The sequence below is a fragment of the Triturus cristatus genome, chromosome 10 (genome assembly GCF_964204655.1).
Source record: "Triturus cristatus chromosome 10, aTriCri1.1, whole genome shotgun sequence".
Lineage (NCBI taxonomy): Eukaryota > Metazoa > Chordata > Amphibia > Caudata > Salamandridae > Triturus > Triturus cristatus.
Genome location: NC_140593.1, coordinates 150,300,150 through 150,324,925, shown reverse-complemented (window position 1 = coordinate 150,324,925; position 24,776 = coordinate 150,300,150). Strand labels below are relative to the sequence as shown.

General features: G+C 46.2%; 1 protein-coding gene across 1 annotated transcript in view; it reads left to right on the top strand.

Annotated features, from left to right (window-relative positions):
- LOC146789062 (intraflagellar transport protein 70A) overlaps positions 1-24,776 on the top strand; it is a 276,982-nt gene that overhangs the window by 60,887 nt on the left and 191,319 nt on the right. Inside the window, exons 2-3 of the mRNA XM_085629969.1 lie at positions 19,148-19,213; positions 20,479-20,688. Coding sequence (XP_085486095.1) covers positions 19,148-19,213; positions 20,479-20,688 — 276 coding nt within the window. The remainder of the gene's footprint in view (positions 1-19,147; positions 19,214-20,478; positions 20,689-24,776) is intronic.

Here is a 24,776-nt window from a genome sequence, read left to right as displayed (position 1 = left end):
CAGAGAAAGTGAAATTAGCACTTAGAGCAATTTTAAAAAGCGCACTCTCACAATCAGGTAGATCTTGGGGAGTGAAGCTACAAAAATGGACGGTTTTATAGATGATGGCAATGCCGCCTCCTCTCCCCCCTGTTCTATTGAGACTGCAAATGGCATAGCCTGTGGGGAGGGCAAGTGCAGGTATAGCCACAGAGGCTTTGGAGAGCCAAGTTTCTGTTACAAAGAGAGCCTCAGGTGAATGGTCCTGGAGGAGGTCGAACACCTCGTCATGATGTTTGGACAGTGATCGGCAGTTAATGCTCAGGATGGAATGTATCAAAGTCCTAGGACCTAGGGGTAGAGGGTGTCCTAGAGGTGTTATCCTAAAGGTGCATTGTCCACAGAAGGTAGGGCAGTCATCTGGAGCCCAACTGTGGACCCTGCAATCACCGACATTTTGTAAGGCTAGTAATGAAATGCGGGAGTAGGCTAATCTAGGTGCCTTGGGAGAGGCAGAATCCCTGGCTTCTGGCGATGTCCAGGCACGGACGGGCGCAGACGGGCTTGCCTTAGGCGCGCCTTCGGAAAGTTACATTTTAAGTTTTTGTGGTTCTGTAATGATTAAGGTTTTTTTGAGCAAAATCATTTAAAAGCACATTTTACAAGATAAAGGCAAGCAATTAAAATATCAAAGCAAGTTTAAGAAAACTGTTTATTTATTAGAATACTGATAGGTTAGTGGGTTACACTTGACGAGTAGGGAAAACACATATGATACTGGTGTGGTTATGAATTGCCAGTAAATGAAAATAATGTAATGATCTGGAACGTCCATGGGTTTTTGCTTGATGGAAATACACCTGTCTGCACTAGAGTCGCGTTGACTTCTTATGAGTGTTGCCTTGTTTTTAGTTGATGTGATTCATGAAAGAGAGAAGGTGGGGTCTGTTTGACCCGTTTCTCTTGCTCTAGCTGGATTTATTGGCATTTTTAGAGGCTACATATCTTCTGTTATGCCATTTTATTGATGCAGCAAATCAAATGTTGGTCATATAGATGGTAAAATTCATTAGCAATGCTATTTAATCAGAAGAGGTACAAAAAGTTGCAGGTGATTTTTGAGTTGCTCATCAGTGGCTATTTGTTTTACTGGGGAGCCTGGGGGTGAAGCGGCTCTTCTTTGCAGATAAGATAGCCATTGGCTAATCTTTAAAGAGGTTTCATATTAATTAAAGTGCCTTAAGGCAGTCCTCTTCAAGGTGAGCACGCACACACACACTCCTTCAGTCAGGCAGTTGATGACCTGGAGGATATTTTGGCCCTTCTGGTTTTCCTTTTGAGCCATATGAAAGCCATTCCCTTTTGCATTGCTGGATGCGGGGGAGTAGTGCTGTGTGTCAGTTTGAGATTTTCTGAGAGATGATGAGCAAAAAATAAATGTAATGGTATTGGATATTTTTTTTCTGGTGAGCTATATTAAGGTGGTATATGCAAAGTGGCGTTTGGGTTCATTATGGCCTATTCTTTTTACAATGTTGCATGTGGTTGGGGCGTGGCTGGCAAAATGGCAGACTGGCAGCAAAAAGCGGGAGCTCCCTGCCCAACGGCATCATCCTAAGCTGTCCTGCCACAACACTGCTACATTCTGCCTCCCCCCCCAATCTGGTCTACCAGGGAAGATGTCTAACATTGACTGTGGTGGCACAGGCTAGTACTGGAGACCTGGCACGGAGTATAACGACTTGGGGCAGCAGTGAATACCACCCCCTTCTTCTTTTCCCCTGGCTGTTGCATTGGGCAAATCTGTCATGAAGAAAGCAGTGTGTAGGTCACACAGCAGCAAGCTTAGGCCAGAGGCACATGGGGCCAGACATAGAGGGTGATGGAGCGACACGCTGAAGTTGGCCTGCTGTAATGGCCCTGCTCCCTGAGGACCCCTCCCTTTATTGTGGCCGCTGTTGTCGTTGCGAGAACCGACTTGTGCACTAAAGCGGGGAGACTGATGTCCACAGTGTACTGAGGTAAAAAACACTTGCGTAGATCTAGTGGCCATAGAAGATGAACAGTACGGGTGGGACTCCTGGACAAGGAGTGTTTGAATGCCCAGGAGGAACTGTCAGTAGTGGATGGGTGGACATGCTGCCAACCCTCCCCCTTTGGTGTGCACTTGGGGACACGTGTGGAGTGTTAGGTGAGGCCCTTGGAATAGGACTGGTGCATCCTTGAGCACAAAGTTGCCAGTGGTCGGATTTCATTATGGAAAACTGTCTGGGAGGGGGGTGCGGTGGACTTCCAGCGAATTGGGCCTCTGCTGGACATGAGAGTTCCTCAGAGGATGGGCAAGGACAGAACCACACGGAGTGCTCACCAAACAAAAAGGGATCAATATACGGCCATTACGGGAGAGCAGACACTGGTGGCGATCAAAGCCTCAGGTGCGGAGATGCAGGCAAAACCCAACACCGCCACTATGGATGTTTATCTACTGCGGGCGGACCTACGAAAGGTGGAGAGTGCTCCTTGGCGATGGTGCAACAGGTGCACAAGCTCCAGGAGGAGGTGGTCACCCTCCGGTCCGCGGTCGCCACGCTTATAGCGCAGACGCAAAACTGGAGATGTGGGCAGAGAATGCGGAGGGCTATTCCCGTTGTGGTAACCTGCGCTTTGTGGGATTTCTTGAGGGGGCTGTCCTGGAAGTTTTTCAAGAACAGTGGATCCGTAGGGTGCTGCTAGAAGCTGCCCTCTTCTCAGTCTTTGTAGTGGAGCATGCCCACAGGTTTGTTGGTGCCCCCTCCGCCACCTGGTGAGTCATCGAGGACTGTGATTGCCAGGATCCTAAATCATATGGATAGGGAAGTTATCCTGCAGACTGTACGTCAAGCAGGGGATCCTATCTCTGAGAACTAGGCAATGAATATCTTTCTGGACTACATGTGGTGGGTGCAGCACCTGCACCAGTTATTTGGAGTCAAACAAACGCTGAAGGCAACAGGTCTCCCTTATATGCTGCTCTTTTCCTCAAAACTCGAAGTTCTACACCATGGACGTTCCCACTTCTTCTCAACACCAGAGGAGGTGTGGGACTGGCTGGAGATCAGTGGAAAGGGACGGATACCAGCACAGGTGGTGAGGGGTCCATGGGATTGGTTGCAGTGGCAGCACCAAACAGGTTCGGTGGGAGGGAGATGCAACAGAGGCAAGAAGACGTCATGCTTAGCCACAAGGGTTGCGGTACACCAGGATGGGATGCTGAATGTGGAGAGCCAGAGATTGGAGAGGGAGCTGGCGAGGGCATTGGTGGAGTCAGTAACGTCGACCCACTCTGGCGAGAGCAGATCAGATCTCCATCTGATCAGATATGGTGGAGGACATGCTGGAGTGGGAGGTGCCTTTAACCGTGCGCGATGGAGGTGCTTCTGCTCGGCCCCCAGGCTTAGGTGAGGTTGAACAACTTAACTACTCCCGGAACAAAGGGAAGCCCCCCCCCTTCATCAATTTGAGGACATGCTGGGTACCTTGGCCCCAGAGGGGTAAAGTACTGCAATGCGCTGTGCTTCATGTATTATCTTAATCTGAACAGTTGCCTTGTTTTCTGCCGGATTTGGTACAGGCTAAGAGCGTTGCAGCTCAGTGGGGTTAGGGGGGGTGCAGGATCTCCTATCCCCCTCCCTGTTCTCTGTTCATTGTTAATTGTGTGTTTTCTCATTTAGACACGACAGGGAGTGAGTGAGGGGCGGTGATGTGTGAGGAGCTCCTGAGAATGATGTGAGGTGTGGCAGCCTAGAGTGGGTGTGTATGGAGTGACTGCGGTTTGTCTGGGGTGGGAGGGTTCCTAGGCTTGAACACATACTGGTTGTTCCCGTGTAATTGATACACCTCCCTCAATAAATGTTTGATTGAGTGTTAGTTGTGGGTTTTACTTAGAGTATGGTGGTGGCTTTCATGATTGTGGAGACATGATTCTAGTTTGTGTCTGTTTACCCGGGGGGCAGGGGGAGTTGGGAGGTAGTAGGGAGTTTTGGTTCAGGATTTTTTGTTCGCTGCAGCATGCAGACAATTAGGGGTCGCACTATGGTTCCAATTCAATGCACTGCCAGACCAGGTTGGTGGGGACAGACGGCTCGACCTGGGACACTGTGGAGGGGAGTTGCATTTTCATCACCAATGGCAGCACATTTACGCTTGTTTATTTGGAATGTACGGGATCTTAACACCTTCATTAAACAATATAGAGTGAATGCTTATCTACATAGAATGGGGGAGCAGATCGCCATGCTGCATGAGGCACAGCTGTTGGAGGGGGAAGCTCAGAAACTCCAGAATAGGTGAAGAGGACAGTTATTTTCCTCCCCCTATTCAAGTTATGCCAGAGGGGTCTCCATGGGACCGCAATTCCTGTTTCGGCTTCATAGTTTTAAGTTGGACATTGAATGGCGATTTATACTTTTGTATGGTACCCCTAACAGGGTAGAAATGTTATACTAGAGCCCCACGGCCGGCACTAAACCGCACATGATGACCTAACTTGCAGAGGTGATGGAGCAGGTGTGCTGCAGGGACATCTGATACGAACTCCCCCCAAGTATCAGGGAATTCTCCTGCTTTTCCCCGGCTCATGGAGCGTATAGTCAGTTGGATAGATTCCTGGTAGCCGAGGGGGGCATGCGGTGTGCCCAGAATGTTAGTTATCAAGCCTGGTTTTTGTCTGATCATGCGCCGCTACTCTTGGATTATGGGCTGTGTGAGAGGGGACCTGCGGTCCCACTATGGCACCTTCACCCAGATGTACTGCAGGATCCAGTCTTCTGAGAGGAACTACATGAGGTTCTGACAGGGTTTTTGGACTCCAATTGGAGTTCGACAACTCGTGGAGGTATGAAATGGGGGTTCTTTAAGGTGGTTGTGTGAGGGGAGTGCTCTCTCTTATGGGGAGCACCAGAAGCAGACTAGAGTGAGACCTCATGGCGGGGGAACAGGCATTGTGCCATCTGCAATGACAGGACGCGGGACCGCGGATGGAGAGTGGGAAGCTCCTTGAGGTGCAGCAAACGGTGAAAGAGCTCTGGGACAGATTGGATTGTCACACCCGGAGGGAGTATTGGCGCCCCCATAGAGAGGTAGACAAGTTGCCCCGCATGTTGGCCTGGCTGCTCAGAAGGGAGCGACCCCCCCCCCCACATTGATACTGTCTTTGACCCACCCAGATGGGAGTAGGGTGGTGAGCAAGGTGAGGATTAATGTGTTGTTGTTGGACCACACGGTGGAGGTGTATGGAGGACGTCGGCAACGGGGTCTCTGGAGACCACTGAGGCATTCCTGGATCGGGTTACGCTCCTAGTGCTTACTGAAGCCCAGAGAGAGATGTTGGAAGAGGGAGATATGTGTGTAAGAGGTAGTACCGGACCTCCGTGATATGTCTAACTGAAAATGCCCCGGCTCAGATTGACTCCTGGTTGGAGTCGCTACAGGAGGCTTGTAGGAGGGTAGAGTTGCCCTGGATATGCGGGATAATCATGATCACTAAGCCTAAGAAGGATCTGGGGGACCCGGGATCATACCGCCCGCTCTCGATGCTGGGAGCCGATATGAACCACTCTCCAGTATACTGTCCACACGGCCGAGGGGAGTTGTGGCATGTTCAGTGGCTTAAGACCAGTGTGGGTTCATACCAGGGTGGGTTTGCACATGAATCTTCAATGCCTTTCTCATGTTTTTTATATAGTGCGAACTCGACCGAAGGTATCAGAGCACTTTACATGAGCATCAGTTACGTTATGTAGTAAGGAATCCCTTAATACGTACATACATTGTTAAGTTAGCATAACCACGTTAGATGTTAGAAAGCCATCTTGCTGCTTTTGCGCACGACACTGCGTCTACATGTTATTGTTTAAACAAACTGCTGACTCGCTCTTTGCCTCCCATGAGAGCGATCTGTTGTTACCATCCCGAGCTCTGTGCAGTGACCTTGTTCTGTACATAGTGTAACAAACAGTCTGGGTTTTTAGACAATGCATGTTTTCCACTTCAGGTTGATTGACCCACTATTTAGCCATACCACACAGGCAGCTGCGAATACCTGAAAGTTGGTGCTTTTAATATTGCAGACATCATGTTTAATATTCAGACCGAAGACGAGCCTTCCTGCGAGAAGACTCCTGATGCTCCTGTGATGTGATTTCACTAAGCTGATCTTTGAGGTATGGGGTCCCCTATTCAAGCCTAAGAGACCTTTTATTAGCATAATAATAATATTAGCTTCTTAGTAAAGGGAAGGTGGTAGTATCCACTGTCATTTATAACATGATCACTCCTTTTATATTCTATGGTATTGTAACGATGCTGATGGTTTTAATTATAATCATTTGTCTGCTTGTATTAGCCAAAGTACTGCATCTGAGGACACGTGGTCTATAAAAATAAACTCTTTTTATTTTCACCGTGTCTCTGTTTATTCTTGTTGTGGACTGATGTGAGAATAATATACGAACAGGTATTTCCGATTCCCACCATTCCTGTGAGTACACTGAGTCGCTTGTTCTGGGTTGTCTTTTCATTGGGATCGCCGAGCCAAATCTCGGATAACGAATGGGACACTTATGCTAGCCGGATACTGGGTTCGGGTTCTGAGGTGAGTTTCTGGTACACCACAATTCACTGAGGTCCTGGGGTTCTACGCATAGTTCTGTGTATAAGCAGAATCCCTGCAACATGGCGCACCTAACGTTTGGTCTATGAGTTGAAACGCCTTAGTAGTGCTTATATTAGTCCACAACACCCTCATTCTTGTTTCCGGATAACAAGTCTGACGGATTTAAACCTACCTATTTCTGTTGATATAGGTTTCTTCAAGCTTGATCATTAAAAAGGTTATTGAACCCTTGTGCTACTGATTACTTCGAGTGTAGCTTGTCCTTATGGCGGTAGATATAGCGGCGCACAGCCGTGCAGCTCTGAAACGTCATTTGACGCAGTATGGGGTGCCGGACACTGGTATGAACGTCATCTTTGTGGTAGGAGCCGATGCGGCTCATCCTTATGAGTTGTTCTACTCTTGGGTGACGCTTCCGGCAGTGAGTGAGGACGATAACTCCTTTCATTCTTACACTGCCACTGCCGTGCCAGCGAACTATACACCGTATAGGACACAGGAAATACCAATATCTGCTTGGCAGCATCTTATTTGGTTTAATGGCGCCCTTCCCCATGCGGTTATACCGCCGAGAATGGGCCCTTTATCAATTGCAGGGGCCACTTGGCCGGTACTAGCCGGATTTACGCCTCATCCCCGTTACCTCACGGTGACGGTGGCTGAATTGCGTGTACTACACACTGCCCTTATTACAGTATATAGGGCGTTGGTACAGTACGTGTCACGCAATGTGCAGGCGGGGGCACCTGCTGTTGCGGGACAGCCTACTGACCACCACGCGGTGGTCATTAGTCCTGTTATGGTTAATTCTGTTATGGGCAAGCGCCCCCAAACTAGGGATGATTTCCCTTTTTGGCTTGCTGAGAAATTTGACCAAATAGAAGCGGTATACCCGAATACATCTCCTGTGGAGAAACACAGGATTCTTACCATTAGTTTGCCTAAAGACTTGGTCCCCGACATTGATGATTGTGTGAATTGGGGCAAGGTCTTTGCAGCGACGTACTCGCAGTGCTTTGGCACTCCGTCTATGTCGGTACTACCCTCCGTTATTAAACGTGTTCAAGATAACCACGGTGCGTAGTCTGCGATAGAATTAGGCATGCGGCTCCTCGGACAGTTTGACCTGGTGGCTACCATGATAATGTGTAACCTTAAGGGTGATGCTATGCAGTTCCAAGTTCGTAATGAACTGAAGAAAGTTGCTGATGAGGATAAGCCGCGGGAGTTTGCGAAAATAATCTCGTCGGTGTACAGAGATTTGGGTCGTAGCTCTTTAGGAGTTAAACCTGTGATCAAAACTCCCGAAATTAAGCAGCAGGGTAAGGCTGAAGCCACTGGTAAGGATGACCGTCCAAGCTTTCCGAAACAGAATTGGCGGTCAAAACAACAGGGAAAGCAGCAGCAGAAACAGGGGTCTCGGCCTGCCTCTCCCGTTCAGTCAGGTAATGAGCGCACTTATGATCAGCGTGATCGTGCTACTATTAAGTCTCCTGATAGATTTCAGGTTTCTGAACAACGTTCTCCTCGTTCTTCACAGGAAACATCGGCTTCACAGTCCGGTGGCGGAGGCGGTGGCAAAGGTCGGGGTGCTCCACAAACACGTGACCAGCCCCGACAGACTGAGGGTAAAGGCAAGCAGGACAAATTTGCACGACAAAGACCCCCGTTTCAGAAGAAGAAAGTGGCTGCTCTGACGGCAAGGTATGCCTCAGATAGTGCGGACACAGCTTCGGAACCGGACATGGGCGCTGACGCTACTGGACAGCGCGGTGGAAATTACCATAGTCCGTCAAGCTCTGCGTCCATTTCTGGCGGCGACAGCAACTGATATATTGGTTACTGTTGAAACAGCTGACACCAGAGTGGCTCCCCCTGACAGACTTTACGAAATAGTCTTACTAATTGAGGGTGACATACAACGTACAATAAAGGGGATTTTTTGGGATAATCTGACTACCACCTATGATATCCTCCTAGCGGAGGCAGATTGGCCCCCAGCTTTCATTTTAGAAGCTCCTAGAGGGGAGGAGGTAATCCTCCCGTCCTTTGCGCACACAGTGCCTAAGGACCAGGCTGAAGTGTACGCTGAGGAGTGGGCACTGGCGCTTGCGCCGGCGGTGTATCGTACTCAAGTGGGATGGGACCGGTTGTCCCCCTGCCATGAGATTCCATTGCGGTCTATGCCCCAGCCTCAACCCCAATATCCCATGTGTCGTGAAGCTAGACCGCACGTCGCTGCAATCCTTGAACAATTGGAATATCAGGGTGTTATTGAAACTTGTGTGTCCCCTATGAATAACCCTTTATTCACTGTGACGAAGCCTGACGGGTCGTACCGTTTAGTTTTGGATTACCGGCACTTAAATTCGCATTGCCGGACCTGCGCGGTACAAAATACTCACAGCTCGGCTCTTGTCGACAGTCTTGTGCGTAAGAGATTTAAAACGACACTTGACATCTCCAATGGCTTTTTTAGCCATAACCTGTCCACACTGAGTAGCCAGTGGACGGCGTTTACTTCGGGCGGCAAACAGAAACAGTTCACAAGATTAGCCATGGGCTATAAAAACAGCCCTGGCGTCTTTTCCGCTCGCGTGGTCTCTCTCTTAGAGAGAATTGACCCCGACGCATACTCCTATGTTGACGATATCTACCTCACGGATGATGAGCTGATGCCACATCTGTCTCGAGTCGACAATATTATTGTGAGTTTTGCAGACTATGGCTACAAATTTAATTTTGCGAAGTCTCACATCGCGGAATATACAGTGTTGTTTTTGGGCTACGAGCTCAACAATGAAGGTAAGGGATTGGCTCCTCACTTTCTGGAGAAGTGCGCATGCTTGCGTGCTCCTACAACACTGAAAAAATTACAATCTCTGCTGGGCTTTCTGAATTTCGGACGGACGTATATTCCTGATTATGCCCAGCGTATCAAGCCGCTTTACGCCTTGGTACAACCTTCTTTTTCGAAGTCTAGTTGGCAGCTAGAACATTCTGCTATTCTACAGTCTTTACAGGCTGATCTTCTTGCTTCACAATACTTGCTGACGCGTGATAACCGCACTAACCTGGTAATAAGAATAGTACCAGGCGCAGTGGGTTTCACGTATTTGACGTTCAATGAGGGCGATACAGTCCCCATTGCGTATGAATCACACTTGTACACCTCTGCTGAATTGCATTTTTCCACTGTCGAGAAAGTTCTGACGGCGGTACAGATGGCGATCCTTAAAGAACGCGCACTGTCGCATGGAAAACAGATACTGGTTGTAACACCGTATCCTGCCCTAGAGGCAGTGACAAAAGCAAGTGTACCAAATTCTAAAGCTTTGCATCCACGGTGGATACAATGGGCCACAACTCTGACTTCACCAGATGTCACTTATATCTTTGACGCCTCTTTACAGACTCAGGAGTACTTACAGTATGAATTTGTTCATCCGGCTCCTCTGTCTTTGCGCCCGCTCGAAGAATACCATTGTGTCATATACACTGACGGCTCGGCGCAGCCGGCGATTGGATCAAAACATGCCTATTCTGCGGCTTGCGCAATTGTCGTGGGTACATTCGTAAATGGTGAATTCCAATCTGATGCCGTGCATACGCAGTCATTGGGTGATTGTACCGCGCAATTGGCGGAGCTCCGGGCTCTGGTGCTTGCACTGGAGTTTGCTGATCCCCGAGTCACGACTCTTATAGTAAGTGACTCCTTTTATTGTGTCCAGTCCTACAATGACAATTTACACTTCTGGTCTCAAAACGATTATCGTGATACCAAAGGTAGCACAATTAAGCATAAACTGCTGTCGGTAACAGCTTGGCTGACGAGGCAGCAAAAACCGCAGTGGCTACATACTTAGTGGCAGCAGTTACAAGATCTAAAAGTAAGATTGATGATGACATCTTGGCAGCTATTGCTGCTACAGAGAAGGGAAGTGATTACCTGAAGGGTTTTCCTTCTCGTTATTTTTATCACTTAAGTCCTGATAACGTCCCGTTAGTGAGGATTAACAACGTTGGTGACAGAATTATTCCCAACGCGGACTGCAGACCATCTCTGATACTAGCAGCGCACGAGGGGTTGGCGTCAGCCCACGCCGGCGTGTCCGCTACTATATCTCTGTTACAACAACGTTACTGGTGGTTTGGTTTATATAAACAAGCGCGCGCTTATGTTCTTGATTGTGACATTTGCCAACAGATTAAACCTTCCACTGTTGCGCGCCCACCACAAACACAGTTGTACATATCTAATAAACCATTTGGTTGTGTTTATCTAGATCACTGCGGTCCTTTTTCTTCTGATACTGCGTACAAGTATATCTTGGTTGCAGTGGATTCGTGCACACGTTTTCTCTGGGTATGGCCACGAAGGAGTGCTGACTCGCGGACTGTCATCAAGGATTTGCGTGTCTTTGTGGGAACTTTTGCGTGTGGTACCTTCCATTCTGATCAGGGCCCTGCGTTCGCCTCTAAGGCTTACAAGGAGGCTATGAGAAATTTGGGGGTCCAAGTCAAATTTTCGTCCCCCTACCGACCTGAGGGTAATAGTGTGGTGGAGCGAATGAACCGTGACTTAAAGCAATCTTTGACAGCACGTGTTTTAGGCACAGGCCGGAATTGGCTAGCCCATTTGTATAACGTCCAACGTGCACTTAATAATCTCCCTAGAAGGTCTCTGGGTGGGCGGACCCCATACATGATGCTCTTCGGAATCAGAATGTTTGTCCCAGACCTTGATGGTCTAGACATGGCGGCGTCGACCGCACCCTTTGACGTAGATGATCACTGTGCTGTTTTGCAGACCCTACAAGAAGCCAGAGACACTCTTTCGAAGGAACACTTGCCCTCCACGTCTGATGCTGAGCTTCAGATTCCGGTAGTCGGCTGGCTACCCCGAGTTGGAGACCTGGTCCGTGAGAAGGTGGAGAACAAGAAGGAGTTTGGCCCCTCTTATCGTGCACCGGTTCCAGTGCTTGGAGTGCAGGGTACAAGAACAGTCATTTTACCTCCACTTCCTGGTCGCAAAGAAAACAGGTACATCTCTATTGACAATGTCAAACTTCAGCGAGTGGCCGATACTTCTTAGTCTAACTCCAGCAGTTTCCTGCCAGACAATGCAAAGAAATTCAGTGTTGGTTCCTGCTTCTAACACCTTGTCTGATGTTGCCATCGAGATGCAGTCAGTTACTGATCCCTTGTTAATACCGCCGGCTGGTGGTCTGCCCGAAGAGACTGAGTATGCTTATCCTACAAATGGTCACTCGCCTGTTTTACAATCTACGGCGGTTGACCAGTCACGTTTCTCCTTTGACACTAACTCATTGCCTCCTACTTCCCCTTCGAACATTGCTATTTTTGCTAGTTGGTTCAAAAGACATTTTTTGATTCCCCCTTGGACATACATCTGGCTGGTGCTTATAAGTATTTTTTTGTTTATGTCCATTGGATTTGTGATAGTATTTTTCCGTCTGGTGAATGGCCACTATCTTAAAGAAAGATCTACAATTAGACTTATCAATGGAACTTTGGCCCCCCACTCATCGTCCCACATCATGAAAAGGGACCAGACTTTTGTGAATATTACTGCCTGGCCCGTTTTGGATGGAATTGCGTGGGATGCTGTTAAATTCCAAATTCATGGTCCTACGGAGGTCATCAATGTACCTAATGTGTTTCGTGTTTCTATGGGTGATGTGGTTAAGCAGAACATTCTTTCTGATGATTGGGATGTTCATGCCATTGAAGCACTGTTTTCTGATTTGAAATATTATGCCGCTTTTGATGCAGAAGATTTATATGAAAATGCGGCTAACTATGCAGAACAGTATTGTTTTCAGCATTATGGCGATCACTTTCTGCATAAAGCGAACACATTTCGTAATTTTGTAAATTTTACCCAATGGGAACACTGTCCCACCCCCTCTTTCGGCAGTTCACCTACATTGGTTGATAAGTATACTTATTTTACTGATTTCAGTGTTTCCAACCCGGCATCCTTTTATTTTAAAGTGATGCCTGAGTCTGCCTCGAAGGTTAGACTGACACACACCAAATTACTCTATTCTAAGTCCTTTATGGATGAGTTGTCAATCAAAGGTTATGATCTGTGGAAGGCTACTATTGATCTTAAATCGGTTTGGGGTTCCAAACCGTGGCAGGTTCAGGGATCTGAAGCTTTACATCGTGCATGTCTTGTACCAAATCATATGTTGTTTTTAAATTCAACCATCTTCCAGACCACCTGTTTCGGATTGGCCACTTCTAAAAAACTAAATTTCCCTTCTGTTCCAGATCTGGGCGCTTACCCAAATTGGGATAACCACACAGATCTGTCCCTTCCTGCTTTGCAGTCATTAGTTTATAATACATCTTTCAATATTTTGAAATTTAGTAGTGAATGATGGTTAGTTTGGCAAAGCAGTTCCGATACCTGTCAACGTCGTTTTCTAGGTCTGAAACCGGGGTATACTCAGCAACGCGTAGACCCTCGGTTTGAGTCCTCTCATACAGTAACTACCTACTCTGTAGGGAAATTATGTCAATCCTGGCTGCGACATTCCACCTTGGCATCTGTCAAAGTTCATTTATCAAAATTACATGACAAAATAGATTTGAATGATTTTGTTAAAGGTCCTGTGAGTGGCAGATCCAAGAGGTGGGCGTATGCTATTTACAACGAAGTATGGAAATTGTCGCAAATTGAAGCGGCTTCTAGATTGAGGGCTATTGATCAAGCAAATATGGAAAAGGTATTAGCCGTCATAGATAACAGCATTAACACTCTTTCTTCCAGAATTTATACATTAGACAATATTGTTTCTTCAATTGTTGATATTGTACATGATGATATGTCTGTATTGTACCATGGTCAAAACCAGTTGCGTTCTGTTATGCAGTTTGCATGGACTTTACAAACGTTAAAGGCAGGAAAGGTCCCCTGGGACTATCTGAATACGACATCATTATTCCTTCCCTTTAACCTTACTGTAAAGCAACAGTTCATGTCCATGAAAGATGCAACATATTCATTGTTACACATTGAAAAGTTGGAGCCGTTACCTTTCTCTGTGGCGGAATCGAATTCAGCCGTGTGGTTAGTACATGGGTTGATTACGCTCCCTTTCGCGCTTTTTAAGTTTACGTCATGCATGAAACACTATGCCCTGGGTAGATATGAACAGTTGGGTACGGCGTTCCTGCATGAGGTTTGGTCTCTCCCTTTTACGTATAGATGTACAAGAGACGGTACAGAGGTTTACCTGAAAGGTGAGGAGTGTACCTCGACACCTGATCATTCTGTAGTATATAGGCACATTCAGTTACACGGTGCATGCAATGTACACGCCCCGAATTTGGCCTGCGTCCTCAAAGGTATCCCAGTGCCAGTGATTACACCGTCTTTCACGCTGCTTGCAAACGGTAGTTATTTGATTTTGAATAATGAAGCTTGCTGCGGGATGTTAGTGGGAATCCCATATATAGTGACTGTATCGCAGAGAGTAGTCTGCTGCAATAATGTTCTATTTCCTCCCCCGCATGGGCGGCTGGATGTTTCCATCTGGCCTTCGATTCCGACCTTGAAAGCAGAGTTCAACAAGATGAGCAGAATAAGAGCTCTATTGTCCCAAAAGGAGGTGCTATTGACTTCCTCCCGAGAAACGTTTGTCCTTCACGTAGCAAATACGCGCACTGAGGTACAGGCGCTTTTGAATACTGACCTCCCCCTGCATTTTGGTGCTTTGATCCAAACAATTTTCAATGCCTCGTCCACAACTGGCCTGGCTAATTTTTTTAAACTTGTAGGCTCAGGCCTCGTGACCTCCTTCCAAACTATTTTTGGTGTGATTCCGGCATTTTTTCATTCTATTTTCTCGAGCGTCTTTGGCGGTGTCCCGCTGATTCTGGCGCTGGTGGCAGGTGTGCTATTTTTACTTTTCATACTACGAAATGGCTGCTCTTTCTGTGCCACACGACAACCTGTCCCGTCTGCTTCTTCTTCATGACAGGATGCTTGAATATTATGGTACGCTGCCATTGGCGACTTTGAGCCTGGCGTATGGATTATCCTTCCGGTATTCCTACTTCACCTGCGTGCAACCTGTTTTTCACTGCCTAGATTGTCCCTTTGAATGGCCTCTGGATTTGTGCTTAACCAACACGGTGTCTCCGGTGCCGGATTATGATCGACTGATGAGGCCCTTAGTGTCTCACGAGTTTGCCTGTTCTGGTGTTCGGATTATGGCCTGTGGTGCGGCGCATGGTATCCTGGGTAATTGGGACATCGCAAGGGCTGCCTATGACTTCTTGAATATGAGTTATCTGGAGGAACACGTCGGTTGCCCTCTGATGGTGCTAGAGGCTCCGCTCATTGAAGAACATGTATGTTCCTTTTCTTTGATTAACTGGATGGCTGAAACTTTTAGTGGCCGTGCCAACGATTTTCTGTTGGAAGCTGTTGCTACGTATGCTGCATACACGTTCATGGATTGAGTGAACTGTCATCCACTATATTTTTTCTACCTTGTACTGAACATTACCGGTGACTTTGGATTGCTGGCCAAAACAGCGTTTTTTTCATTTTTTTCCTTTCCCTTTTTAAGGTTTTAATTTTTTTTCTTTTTCTCCCGTTTTCTTTTTTCTTTTCGAACTTGTTCTTAACCGATACTTGGTTTCGAAATTGAATACGCCTTGTTCTGCTCTGTCGAATTTGAACTCTGCGTTCTCTCATTTCTTCCCTGATGGTTAGTGCTTCGATCAAGGGGGCATGTAGTAAGGAATCCCTTAATACGTACATACATTGTTAAGTTAGCATAACCACGTTAGATGTTAGAAAGCCATCTTGCTGCTTTTGCGCACGACACTGCGTCTACATGTTATTGTTTAAACAAACTGCTGACTCGCTCTTTGCCTCCCATGAGAGCAATCTGTTGTTACCATCCCGAGCTCTGCGAAGTGACCTTGGTCTGTACATAGTGTAACAAACAGTCTGGGTTTTTAAACAATGCATGTTTTCCACTTCAGGTTGATCGACCCACTATTTAGCCATAACACACAGGCAGCTGCGAATACCTGAAAGTTGGTGCTTTTAATATTGCAGACATCATGTTTAATATTCAGACCGAAGACGAGCCTTCCTGCGAGTAGGTATGGGGTCCCCTATTCAAGCCTAAGAGACCTTTTATTAGCATAATAATAATATTAGCTTCTTAGTAAAGGGAAGGTGGTAGTATCCACTGTCATTTATAACATGATCACTCCTTTTATATTCTATGGTATTGTAACGATGCTGATGGTTTTAATTATAATCATTTGTCTGCTTGTATTAGCCAAAGTACTGCATCTGAGGACACGTGGTCTATAAAAATAAACTCTTTTTATTTTCACCGTGTCTCTGTTTATTCTTGTTGTGGACTGATGTGAGAATAATATACGAACAGGTATTTCCGATTCCCACCATTCCTGTGAGTACACTGAGTCGCTTGTTCTGGGTTGTCTTTTCATTGGGATCGCCGAGCCAAATCTCGGATAACGAATGGGACACTTATGCTAGCCGGATACTGGGTTCTGAGGTGAGTTTCTGGTACACCACAATTCACTGAGGTCCTGGGGTTCTACGCATAGTTCTGTGTATAAGCAGAATCCCTGCAACAGTTACACACGGACACATTCATTTTTGGTAGGCATGCAGAGATTAAGTGATTTGTCAGACTCGCAGGATGTTGAGTGTCCATGCTGAGACATATGAGGATAGCAAAGGGTTTCCTGTCCTGAGTTTGTCTACTCTATGCTGGAACCACCACTAGAGTGCAGACGGGGAACATTGTGTCGGAGCCCATTCAGGTATGAAGAGGTCCAAGGCAGGGCAGTCCTCTATCCCCATTGCGTTTCGCACTACCAATGGAGCCCCTGTCGGCATGGCTTCGGAGGGACCTTGGGGAGTGGGGTATCTGGATCGGGAACACTAACCATGTTGTCTCGATATACACAGATACTCTTGTTTACCTCAGCCGCCCGGATCACTTGATGTGGGTGATGTTGGGGATCATGGATAATTTTCAGTGAGTGTCAGGTCTGTGTGTGAATAAGCAGAAAACTATTCTTTTCCCCGTGGGGCACATAGGCACACCCACTGCTAGCTGTCCACCTTAGACAGGGCTACCCTCGAAGACATAGAGCTTCAGGTACCTCAGTATTCAGATCGCACAAACTGAGAGGGACCAAAATGACCGTAATATGGGCCGAAAGCTCACTGGCTTACATGTATCCGTTGAGTTTTGGAATACGCTGCCACTCTCGGGTATGGGTAGTGTGGCTTTCAGTAAGACGGTCCTCCTTCCCCGCTGCTTGTCTGCCTTTTCAAAATTCTTTCTGAGATATCTCGAGATCTACGTTCACGGTCCTTTTATAGCCTTCTTGTCTCTTTGGTCTCGCGTGGCGGAGGAGTAGAGTTAAACTCGAGACCCTAAAGCTGGACACCCCAATAAAGGTGGCCTTGGGAGTCCTGGACCTCAAGCTGTATTACATGGCCGGACAGCTGCAACATGCAGTGCTATGGTGTGCTGAAGGCGATAATAGAGAGAAACGGCTCTTGGCTGGACTTGTGGAGCAGAGTGATCTCTCCAACACTTGATGAGAGGGACGCAACACCTGGCAGTGTGTCTATGCATAGTGCGGCAGGTTGCCAAGGTTTGGGAGATGGAAGTTAAATATGTACTGAGGAGGCCCCCTAACTTAGAGGTGCTTCCACTTTGGTGACTGCTGCCCTTTCACAGTGTACAGACTTTGATGGCTATGTTCCAGTGGACGGCGGGTCGATGACACCGAGTGGTAGACCTGTACCAAAATGGGGTTTTTCTTACGATGGTTGAGGCTGTTGAATTGTTTCAGCTGCAACTGGACCAGTTCCTGCAGTATGCTAAGCTAATCCACATGGTCAAAGAAATATGGACAGACTTTATGGCTGAGCTTACAGAGTCCAACACGCTCACCGTGATCCTGGACATAGGGTCTGAGAGGAGCCTGATCTCCCGATAGTATGCAACACTGAAGGGGGATAGATGAGTGGACATGGAGACGGTCGTTAATGGGTGGAATGAGGCACTGGGAGGCAGCTCATGGAGGGGTAGTGGAAACGTGCACATGCCCAGGTTTGGGACACGGCCAGAAATGCACGCTTTAAGCTGACTCAGTTCTATTACCTACAAGACGCTTACCTCACACCACAGCGATTTCACAGGATTTGTCCAACTAGGGCCAATGGCTGCCCCAGGTGCCGAGGCATTCTGGCACACTTCTTGCATATGTTGTGGGAAGGCCCCAGGTTTTGGCAGTCGTTGTAGAAGGCCTGCACAATGTAACGAACACCCGAATGCAGCGACAGATCCGGCACTGCTTACTTGACCCCTGCTATGGGGAGAAAGAAGGATATCATTTTTCCATGCTGGGTCTGGTACTAGCATGGTGACGCATTGCAATGCATTAGGCTAAGCCTGCGCCACCTGTCACCAGACCGATGGTTGGCGGACCTTAGGGAGTGGGCTGTGGCTGAGGAGTGCAGGCTGAAAAAGGTGAGAGTGGATGACCATGCGGAGTGTGACCTGGGGCTTTGGGGGAAAATGCTGGAGTGCCTGGTAGCGGGTGATCAGGGGAATGGAGAACATTCGGAGCCCTCTGCAGCGAGTGTGGATACTTCTGGTAAGGCAGAGCTCGGTTAGGGCCAGGGAATGAGTCGGCCAACAGGGGGCAGTGTACGAGTGATGGCTAATGGCCAAAGGGAAAAGAAAAGAGAGAATGTACCAGGCGGTCACGGGCGGCATTTCGGTTGTTGTTTTTTTGTTCATATGGTGTTGGCTGCGTGTGGGGTAGGGGTGTCGGAGGTGCACAAAAAGGGGGGGTGGTGTGTTTCTCGCCCCTGTCTCCCAACCCCCCCCCCTTTCCCCCCCCCTCCTGGAATTGCATTGTAGGTTTGTGGACCTCTAGAACATTCACTTGGTGTCCATTGCTGCAAAGTTGCACTGTTGGCATGTTTTTGCCACATACGTTTGTAAAATGTGAAAAACAAGTTGCAAAAAAAATGTTGCAAGTGGGGCGTTATCCATCATTTCCAATGGCACCTGTTTGGAGTTTAAATGCTTTATCTTGGATTGGCCCTAAAGGAGGTTGCTCCTATATATCTTGTTTTTCGTGACTCTTTGACAAAACCCGTCTTTGTGTGCTCATTCCTCTGCAGAGATCTGTTGTTGCGATTGATCTCTTTATCTATTTATTAACAGTGTGAGTATGCAGAGGAAAGGAATGCGTGCTGTGCTCCTTGAGCCATTGTCATCTAGAGATGGTGGGCCTCAGTGGTATCAGATTCATGATGGTTGTAGTTTATAACTGGAGAAGGGGTCTCAGCTCAAACCCACAGTGCTAAGTGGGTAGGCTTTCTTTGATGTTTATTACTTACTAGTACAGACCCAGTTGTCATTTATGTGTTTTTTCATTTTTATCTGTTTTGTTTTCCAGATAAAGGATGCGAGATATGGAGAAGCTATACAGATTCTCAGTAATGAGCTGCAGAAACAGCCAAGGGTAATGCATTGTTTCATCTGTTTGTGTCATTGGAATGGGCCAATACTGATTTTCATTTCATAAGGTGAAGTTTGAATGGCCTCCTCTATTGAGTGAACTTTTTCTCGTAGACAACAGGTTGCTCCTTAATTTTTATTACCTGAAAAGATAGCAGCTTTAAATATGTTGTCTTGATCCTATATATAACACGGGTACTTTGTGATAAAACAGAGAACATTGAATTATGCATGCTGAAAGTACGCACAGCTGTGATGTTTTCCACCAGGGGATTCCGAGTCAATTATAGGAAGGCCAGCTGCACAATAGAAGCCCCAAATCGTTTACTTGTTTTGATCACTGTAAATGTATTTGAATGGACAGATTTATGTAGATTTATCCATTGGTTTTGATCAAGATTACTAATTGAATTGCCTTTTTGGTAGCAAAAACCCAGATCTGTGACTGGGGGTGAGTGTTTGAAAAGTTTCAGCGCTCCGTCCATCATTTCCTTGTGTTTGCTTTGACCAGATACTCTGTCACAAACATGACGGATGTCCCGTCTGGCATATTACTAGTGCATTGGTCTTTAACCTTTAGTGTATAAAGATCTACTTCTGTTCAATAAAAATTATACCGAGCCACTAATATTATTAGTGTTGTAATAGTGACCATATGAGTCACGATTACACAGTTGGGCAACCCATGCAAAATTGCCGGTAGTGAGCACCTCATTAAATCAGGCAGGCTGCCGGCAGTAGTGTGAACAAGACTTTATCAATTCGGATTGCCTCTACGTGGGTAATACATAACAGTCATTGCTTCAATGCCCCCGCTACCAAGGTAATAACATAAGCAATAGGTTTCCTCCGTGCTGTATAATTCATCACTCAAATACCAGCTTTAAATATATTTTGCAAATTCAACTATTTTTCACAAAGTCTCGAAAATACACAGATTTTCATCATGAATACATGATTTTCAGTTTTGGTACACATATATTAATTAAACTATGCAAAAGCCTCCAATTAAGCAGGATGGGCTGCACACACGAGAGCTACTCACAGGTTGCTGGAGAGCTACTAGTAGTTCACGAGCGGCTCGTTGCAATACAGCGGATGTGATAGTCCCCTCGTTTGTTGGAGTATCCCATGCTCCTAAATTCTAAAATACTTCTGATACCCTTTCCAGTTCAACTGACCTGTTGCTGTGCTGTCAATTACATTTAGTATTTTGAACTAACTAGTACTCCTTTCACTTTTGAAACCTTTTCACTTTGCTTTCTAAAGTCTAGGGCTGGACTTTCCCTTCTGGGTTATTGCTATTACCAGATGCAAGACTTTGTCAATGCGGCAGACTGCTACGAACAGCTAACTCACATCCATCCAGAAGTGGAAGAATACAAGTTGTATCATTCCCAGGCCCTCTACAAGGCCTGCATGTATCCAGAAGCGATGAAATCAACATTCCTCTTGGACAGCCCTGCGTATCACACCAAGGTAGGAAACAAAATGTCACCTATAATCAAATTTGTGGATATTTTGTTGCGGGACATGCACCTATGTGCGCTTGTTTGCCTTGCAGCTCTCTCTGATTTTTTTTATTTTTTTTGCCCCTAGCCCTTTTTCTTGAAAACCAATTTTTCATTGCCACTCTTGTTGCTATGGAAGAATGGCATGCAAATATTTCTTTATTTTTGGGCAGATCATAATCCATATGTGAAAGTAGGCTTCCATGGTCAGCTTTTTTTGTTTTTGTTATCAATCAATCAGTTAGGATTTGTAGAGCGCAGCTGCTTTACCCGTGAGGGTCTCGTGGTGTTGTGGGATCATGCTTCAGGATCAAGCTACCTGTTCCTATTGGTTGAGCATCCAGGTCTTGAGGTCCTTCCTAAACTGCTGGAGCGATCGTGAGGCTCTGAGGTTCAGGGGTAGGGTGTTTTTGCTGCCAGTTGGAAGAAGGAGCGACCTCCGCTGTTTGCCGGGCGGATGCTCTGGGTAGCTGCTAGTGTTATGTTATGTGAGTGTTTCCCCCCCGTACCACTGCTTTGTTTTTTTCTTTATGGAGCAAAGCCCCCATGCCTGTGCTTCTGTTTTTCTTTATAGAGGATGCCCCCCATAGCCCTGCCCACTTCCACTACACTGCTGTGCCTTTTCGCTGTTTGCATCTGCCTTGTTTGTTTATGTTGTGCAGGGAGGGGTGTGGGTGAAACATAAGTAGACGCAAAGTATACGGCATATACCCATTTATCATATTCAAAACCAATATCATGATAAATTATGCAAGACTTCTTCAAGCATGTTGAGCAAGTCCCCAAAGGTGAGTGCTCTCCCTGCTCATGGTAGTGAGAGTTTTTAGGTTGACCTGGAAGTATGTACTATGCAGCTGTCAAATCATATGCATTTTCTACTCAAGCAGGAGAAAAAAGGTCTTTTCATGTTATTTCATAAATAACATTGCTAGGGACACTTTCATTTAAATAAAGCGTTTTCACAAAATATATGGCAATTACATTTGCAAAAGTTACATCCAATCGGTTTCAAACATATTAGTTCAAGTTAAGATTACATATTTTCTCACTAAGGGTCTCATTAGAAGTTCCCTGCCCCTAAATCCATAGATTGCCATGTTATGTTGCCCATCACTTGGCAGCCATTTGTGACAGAATACTTCTGTCAATATAGTGGTAGCACACTTGTTAAAAAATAAAAGGGAAACCTAGAGACCAGCCATGTCATGACCAGTCCACTTGGCATTTCTTTTTGTTTCTCAGAAACGAAGCATTTAAGCAGGAATTTGTTTCTGAGGAAGAAAAGATTATTTGTCTTGATCTGCTAGAATTTTTGTGTCCGCGTTCAGGGGCCATTAATAGTTCTAATCCGTTCAGGACCTTAATGCCTTGCATGGCTGTCTCATACATAAAGGCCTGCCTTAAATGGGTTGGGCCTTCTGATGTTTATCAGGCGGCTGTCCTATGGTGGATGGGCTTCTGGTCAAAGTTCTCCGACTAGGTAAACCCCACTTTTGGAACCTAGTGATTGCCCCAGCTCTAAATCAGTCAGAGGAACCAATTTATAACAGGGCTCCTGCTCCCCAAAAAAATTAAATTACCTTCTAATTCTGAACTTAAAACGAGAGGATTAAACAAAATTATTGGAAAGATCTCCCATAGATTGCAGTTACAGCCATGATTAAATTGAAAATCCTGTAAACTCTACACAAATACCACTGAAGTAGACACCCATGCTTCCTCAGTGTGTGGTGCCGTAATATGTGCCATCCAAAGTCTCAAGTCATCAAACTATATTGTGAGCATCAGCCAAAATTCAAATGGCAGAAACACAGAGGTGGATCCATCAGATCAATATCCAAATTATGCAAAGCCTTCTTCAATCGCTTTATAAACACCATCATTTATTTTGGACTGCACTTAAAAGGGGATCCAATAGTAGGCACAATAGGGCCACAGCATACTTCTTACCTTGATACTTCAACTTAAAGGTATAACATTGACTCAGCCACTCTTTCCCCTGCAACTAAAAACCTGATAGAGTCAGAAGACTTAGTGGTGGAAAAGCTGATTAGAGCCCTAACCTTACACCGTGATAGTTGTATAAACTGAGTTCAGAATCAAGTTGCCTTACTTTCTACATATTCAACCTTTCCACCGCACCAACCCTGAAAACCATACCCTCCACCCATCTTTACCTACTGCACCCCTATCATTATCAATAGGAACAGGGTAATTGCTGATTCTATGAAGTAAATACATGACCACACTGAACCAAATGTACTAAGATACTTTACTATGTAGAGCTGACATCATCTGCCCACTCTGAAGTGGCCAGAAAGCAGCATATCATTCTTTAACAAAACTACATTAATATACACATGAAGGGCTTCCATTTCAGTTGTGATTTTGCCTGCATCTTTCACTTTTCTGGCCTACAGGCCCATTCATGGTCTACATCTTTTGACAAATCCTCCTCAGCAGACTCTGTGCTGGGCTTATTGTTGTTGGAAATGAAATGACTGCCACGAAAGCCATTACATCAGCAACTTATGGCGATAATTATGACGACAGGCATCTCTAGACTTTGGACATCTTGTTGCTAGCAGTGCTACCAAATGAAATTAAATGCACCAGTGGATACCATTTCAGAGTAGACCGACCTGCAGCAAAACCCATGCAATGTTCTAAGGAATTGCAGAAATAAGTGTGTCTCTGGCAATGATTAAATCAAGTGTAGATGATTATTGGTCTTATTTTGACTTGCAGTCATTTCAGACGATGGATGCACTTTGCAAATGGGCTGCGTCTCCAAAAGCCAGGAAGATATAGGAAAGGTTGAAGAATACCTTTGTTGGAAGATTTTAATGTTCACACTTCCTTGAAAAAAATTAACTTCATTGTCAGATATTGCTATGCAGAGCCATTAAAACCCCTGATTAACTGCAAACACTTTAATTTGACCCCACAAAGATTTCTACTTGCCTGGTTAATATGGCTATGCTTCTTCCTGCCCACAACCAATCAAACCAAAGTGTTCTGATCCACCTACAGGAACAAGAGCAGTATCTTGTAATTCTGAAGTAGAGGGTATGGTATGGATTAGTTTAGAAGTGACTTTCTGCTCTCACCATCATTGCTGCAATTTTGGTCGAAACTAAATACCTGAAAAGGTTGCAAATAATGTTTTTGTTGTCATTTTAGATGTTTGGATTCATCATTAAAAAAAAAAGATTTATTATCACCTATAGGTTTTTAGGTCTCGCCTACACAGCGTGCATGCGCTGCTTAGGAGGGCCTATAGCCATCGCACTGCTCATTTTCAAGCACACACTCGTGCTTGTGGCGGCAATCACCTTGCAGGAGCGAGCAGCGGCGCGCATTCTAATTGGCCGCTGCTCGCTCCCGCAAGGCGGATGCCGCCACAAGCAGGAGTGTGCTTGAACACAGCTGCTGCCTGTTCCCTTCTCAACTGCTTGTCTTTCACACACGCCCTTGTTTACATTCAGCGGCGCGCGTCATCGCTCCTGGTTTCGTTTCTTTAGATGTGCTCTTTTCGTAGGCAGACCCGCTTCATTGCACTTCTGCTCCAGCGCTGGCCCGTCTCTGCAGCAAGCAGTCGGCCTCTCCCGTTGCTGTGTCGCTATATGGTGCCCATGGGCTCTCACTGCGTAGGCTTCTGCTTGTTTTTAATTGTATATAGCGTTAACTCGACATAAAGGTATTGGAGCGCTTTAAATGAGCTCCAGTGATGTTACACGAGAACATATTCATTTTCTCGTAGGCCCTTGGAGATTAAGGGAAGTGCGCAGAATCACAGGATGTTAAGCCGAGGACAACATTGGAACCTGGGGCTCCCGGCCACGGGACGGGGCACAGATGTTCCTTCTCTCCACCCTTTTAACCCTTTCCAACCCCTCGCTGCTTCCCAGGGAACTGCATGTTAAATGTGAAATGTACAATGCAAAAAGTTCCATTGATGCAGCGGGCCTGCAGTCTGAGGTTGTTTTTTAAATTGTATATAGCGTTAACTCGACACGAAGGTATTGGAGCGCTTTAAATGAGCTCCAGTGACGT